Genomic DNA, 5,566 nt, shown 5'->3' on the forward strand with positions numbered 1-5,566 from the left:
ACGTCCGGACTGAGTATCGAATTATTCTGGTATAATGCTTTTGAAAATTCTTCCTTTGTCTCTAGCTGAGAGAAGATGTTTTTCTTTTTTCAAATTTGATATGTTTTTTTATGTCAATTTTGAGGATAGAAACAAACACCTGAGTGACGATAACTGAATGTGTACAGGGTGGCTCGGGTGTACGACCAGGCAGGAGGTGATTCTGTGTGAAAAAATAAACCGGTAATATCGAATAAAATTTTTTCATGAAAGGCTCGGCTTTCGAGAAAATTGAATTTAAAAATTCGGTACGAATTATTGCTTCCGCTCGTACTTTTATGTTGATTAAACTGCGGTAATGTTACGTTTCGTAAAGAAATAGTCTACGCAGAAAATAGTGTCAATCTTCTGCAGTTTAAAGGAAAAATTGTACGAGCTTTTAAACAATTGAAGCATCAAAATACAGTAAATTCTCTACAAGTGTCAGTCAGTTTGGATTCTACAAGTGTCAGTACAGATGGTCCCACGCCTATGTTATCTCGCTCGCTGTCAGTCAAGCGTGTAACGCTACATCACTCGATTTTTTTATCCCGAAATTTTTCTTAACATATTAATGAGATTTTTCTGATGAAAATGACATAAAACGCGACATAATTTGAACAACATTTACTTATTAACACGTTCACTGCCGCCCCAGATTTACAGGTTGCAAGAAAATACATTTTAAGCATAGGATAGGATTATAGTATTATGCTTTATAATTCTTTTTTTCAATTGAAAATAATGTCTAACTAGCTATGACGTTCAAAATTTTTAGTTGACAACATTTATTTTATTTTAATTATTCTAATCATTTGAGGCGCTCCAGTGACTGATGACCACCATGGCCATATCGAGGAAACAATCTAATGTTAATACTTATTGAGTGATTAATTTAATTTCATAATATATCGCTTTGGATGAATTACAAAAACAAATTGCTAAAAAAATACATTAAATACCTGTACACATTATCCGTCGAATGTAGAGGGAGAGCCACCGTTTGGTTGCCAATTGTTTATCACATAGAGTCGGCCTACCTTCACGTAAAAAAAAAAAAAAATGTAGGGCCGATTCTACAAGTGTCAGGTTTAGCTTCCTTGCGGACTGACAATTGTGGAGAATTTACTGTACTGTATCATCAGTCCACAATTCTGATTCAAAGAGTAAAGATTTGTGTGCGTTAAGAACTTTTTCTGTTAGAGGGTGTATTAAAAAGAAAGGAAAAAATTCGAATCGAAGATTACTGCGACTTCAACTGTGAACTTTCTACGTCTACTTAATAGCTGTAATTACATATCCATGTTGAATCTAAGCAAGCACACATTGAGAACGTGCGAAACATTCCGTATCACGTGGTTTAAAGGTTAAATCTCATGGTTCATTTAACTAATTGTAACTATAATAAATGAATTCGGTACAAGTATACATTAACCTTTTGCAAGTCAAGTGTGTACATACGTATTTTAGGTACGGTCAATTTGTAACTAAATACCTTGCAATTATATCTGAGAGGAACATTAACGTTCAACCGATTTTTTTGTCTGTCGCAACTAAAACATAATCAACATGCAAAAATACGTATACTTTATAAATGCAAAAAATAATCTCGAACACTGCGTATCAGTGCTGTTGTTTGTTTCACGAGACTTGCAGAAATATTAACCATTTCGCTCCGAAGAGTGTACACTCAAGTACAAAAAATGATTATTGGATAGCCTGATTTTTATCAACTTTGATAGTTTATTAGGGTGTTGCAATAAAATCCCATTGCATAGCCTAATCTTTGTCAACTAAAATAATGACAATAAGGAAACTTCATGATTTGTTACAGTAATTAGAATTATTTTTTGAAAATAATCATAATTATCGTAATTATTACAAATTAATAAATTTTCAAAAAATAATTCTAATTACTGTAATAAAACACAAAGTTTTATTATTATTGTAATTTTAGTTGATAAAAATTAAGTTATCCAATGATAATTATTATTAACCAATGATAATAATTATTACCGTTCAATGGTAATTATTACTGTCCAATGATAATACTTATTACTGTCCAATGGTAATCATTACTATTCAATGATAATTATTATTCTCAAAAAATGATTCCAATTACAGTAATAATCTTCATCGCAAAGTTTATAGAACAGAAAACGCAATCGTCCGTTGAGTCGTCAGCGAGGCGTAGTCACAAACTCGCCGTAGCGAAAGGGTTAAATTAGAATTTCATCTGGTTCTTCCACTGGTACAATTAGCTAATGAATTTTCTATGGTATTTATTTGGTTTCAGGAGGTGTGGTGGTTAGTCTGCCAATGCACGTCAGCGAAAGCGGCGACGAAGGATTGGGCAGCATGTCCCCTGAACCATTGTCGGTAATAACAGTGACCACAGAGGGACATTCTGTGGTTAACAGTGAGGTGGTAGAACTGAGACGACAGTTAGAGAGGGAGCGTCACGCAAGGTTGCACCTAGAGAAGCAGATGAGGGCAATACAGAGTCAACTGTACCCGGAAAGATTTAGGGATAATCAGCTGATCACTTATCAGCCTCAGGTACATATCAATAGAAAACACTTTCTTTTTTTAATAATTATCAAGCTTGTCCGGAAAATACACACTTCCCTGTGGCGTCTAACAATAGGCGAAGTTTGGGAATTTTTTTCATGGGTAACCACTGAAGGAAAAGTTTCAATTCTCTTTTAGAGGATATAAATGTTACTTTCAGCTTTTTCTCGAATTTTTGAAAAGTAAAAATGTTACAAAATGAAGGATTTATTCGCTAATTGCGAAACAAATTCTGTAAGCATTGAAACATCTGAAATAACAAATCTTTTTAATTTATAAATGAAACATCTGAAATAACAAATCTTTTTAATTTATAAATATAAATGTATTACCTACGATGTACGATGTTACAAAAATTATAATTATAGAAATGGCGGGAGTTTGAAGAGGAAAAACCTCTTTTTATAAAAGAAAATCGACTTTAAAATCGAGTTTTTTCGCAATAACTCCTCCATTTTCTAACATTTTTACTTTTCAAAAATTGGAGAAAAAAGCTGAAAGTTACATTTATATCCTCTGAAAAAATTTGAAACTTTTCATTTAGTAATTACCCATGAAAAAGATTCCCAAACTTTTACCTATTTTTAGAAGTTTCTGGGTGGTGTACCACCTTAATTAAGGTGATCACGTTATGCCGGATCCACACTGGCGTTCGCGAGCAGTTCACTTTCAGATCGCGAACCAGGTTCGACGGCAGTGTAGACATTTTCACGAACAGTGAACTCATTAGCGAGCTCCTGTTCGCGAACGCTCTGCGTGCAGTTTGCGAACTGTTCGCGAACAGTTCTGGTCGGTGTGGATTCGGCATTACTCGGTTCACCCTGAATACAACGTACGACACTTCGTCGAGCATTATCGACAATTCTACAATTATTCCACGAATTTTCTGCCGCAGGTAATCGAACACACAGACAACGTGATCGCTCAGGAGACAGAGGAAGCTGTCGCCGCGCTTCAGGTAGTTTCCGTGGTGTCCTTGGCACCGGTTGGCGCGACGCAAACCGTGGAAACGTCTAGTCCGGACCCAAGTTCACCACCCCTGTCTCCGCAGCCCGCCGACATGGTACCAGTGATCAAGCAGGAAGAGGCTCCTGGATCGCCGAAGATCGTGACGTTCAGTCAGAATCAGGTGTTCTCCGCGATCGAGGAACAAACGACTGAAGATTCGTTCTCCTCGCCGAGTCGCGTTACCTACACCACGAATACAGGGGAATTCAAGAATACGTCGCCCCAGTACATCACCACCAGCCCTAGCAGGCCATTCTCGCCGGCCGCGGAACCGCAACGGTTACCCAGCGTCCTCGAGGCAGCGATGAAAGCGGAACCGAAGGTTGAAGTTGAGAGGCAAGTACTTACTTTTGCTACCTTTTATTTCCCTTTTTTACGTGAAGTTACGCGTCAAGCAAGTACACGTTGGAAATTTATTTTAAAAAGAGCTTACAAGGGAAGTTCGGTAACTTGAAAATTTTGCAAGTTTTTAGAGGACCTCGATAGAATTATTAGGACAGTTTATTTTTCGCTACTTTTTTGTTCTTCAGCGTGAAGACACCCCTTAACACGTTAAGCGCCGTGTCAGTCGCCGGTGACTGACACTATACTTTTCGTTCGGACCGCGTCAGTCGCCGGTGACTGACGATGTACAATTTAAAAATTTATATTCTTCGATTAATAAATTTTAAATAATTTAAAGACCATAAAAGAATGTACCTAAATATTACTTGTTACCAAAAAAAAAAATTTTTAACGAGTATTATTAAAACACATGCAGTCTTATCGCAACCTTACACAGATCTCCGGCCGCCAGCATATCGGTGAAATCGGATATCACGGGCTAAACGGAGAGGAAGACAAAACAGGCTTGGCGCTTAACGTGTTCTCTTAGTTTCCTGTAGATCTTGTAAACTATGGTATTTATAAAAAAAGAAAGTGTTGTGCAAAGCTGCGCAATGAAATTGTTAAAAATTTGTTGTATAAATTTCTGTTACTTGTTATACAAGATGGATCAATAAGAATTACCACTTCGACTATCTCTGGAATTATGAAAGTAAGAGAAAAATTTTTCCAATGAAATTTGTTCACTGTAAAAAGGACTGTCGTATGGTAATAACGATTTTTTTTATGGGTGGAGTCGCTAAAGTGGTGCGAGGGTCATCCCAGTTCTTTTAACTGTTCGTTTGCTAATAACAGCCTTTAAAAGGAATACAAAGACCTATAACACACCGTCAAGTCAAGGTCACAGAAGGTTGATTACATTGCTACTGTTGATTCAATTGTTCTTTTAACGACGCCAGAATTTATTGAGGCACGTGTGCTTCTGTGACCTTGACTGACCTTGTGTTATAAGTCTTTATGTTCGTTTTAGGGGCTACTACTAACGAATAAATAAAACACTATGACATATCGTTAAAAAAGTAGGAATAACATTCACATTTCCTCAGCGACTCTACCTACAAAACAATCGTATCCACACATGGACCCTTTCATACCGAACAATTTTCATTTTAAATTTCATGCTTCCAGAGGTACTTAAGATGGTAATTCCTATTGGTCCACCCGGTATATAAACTTTTGCACTCGTTACATTATGAGATTTCAAGCTCGGTAATTTTTTTGGCTCTTAACAATTTAGATTTGCTTCACATTCAGTAAGTGCCCTAATATTTATCAACGAGAGTGTATATGCAGGGTGTTCGCGGTATATTGAACCAGCGTTTTTCTCGCAAATGGTAAGTATATGGAAAAAGTAAAAGAGGAAGCAATTCTAACCCTTTCGCGACGGCGGAACTAGCCATCAGTACGCCACTAACGGACGGGTCGTCGTGCCATTAGTGCACACCATACGCATTAAGAGTGTCTTGCGTTTTTTCAAATCTTAGAGAATTTCGTTGGAACAGCGGTGGTCTTAAGGGTGTATCGGATAAAGGGAACGTTGCTGAGGCCTTGTTCTGTATTTTAAAATAAATCTTCACTTTGAGTT

The 5,566-nt window shown here is 37.0% G+C and overlaps 1 protein-coding gene across 1 annotated transcript in view; it reads left to right on the plus strand.

Moving 5' to 3' along the window:
- LOC108574211 (helix-loop-helix protein 11) overlaps window positions 1-5,566 on the plus strand; it is a 311,508-nt gene that overhangs the window by 302,521 nt on the left and 3,421 nt on the right. Inside the window, exons 3-4 of the mRNA XM_017936787.1 lie at window positions 2,315-2,577; window positions 3,485-3,933. Of these exons, the coding sequence (XP_017792276.1) occupies window positions 2,315-2,577; window positions 3,485-3,933 (712 nt within the window). The remainder of the gene's footprint in view (window positions 1-2,314; window positions 2,578-3,484; window positions 3,934-5,566) is intronic.

This window comes from Habropoda laboriosa, unplaced genomic scaffold (genome assembly GCF_001263275.1).
Source record: "Habropoda laboriosa isolate 0110345459 unplaced genomic scaffold, ASM126327v1 scaffold26, whole genome shotgun sequence".
In the NCBI taxonomy this organism is placed as follows: Eukaryota; Metazoa; Arthropoda; class Insecta; order Hymenoptera; family Apidae; genus Habropoda; species Habropoda laboriosa.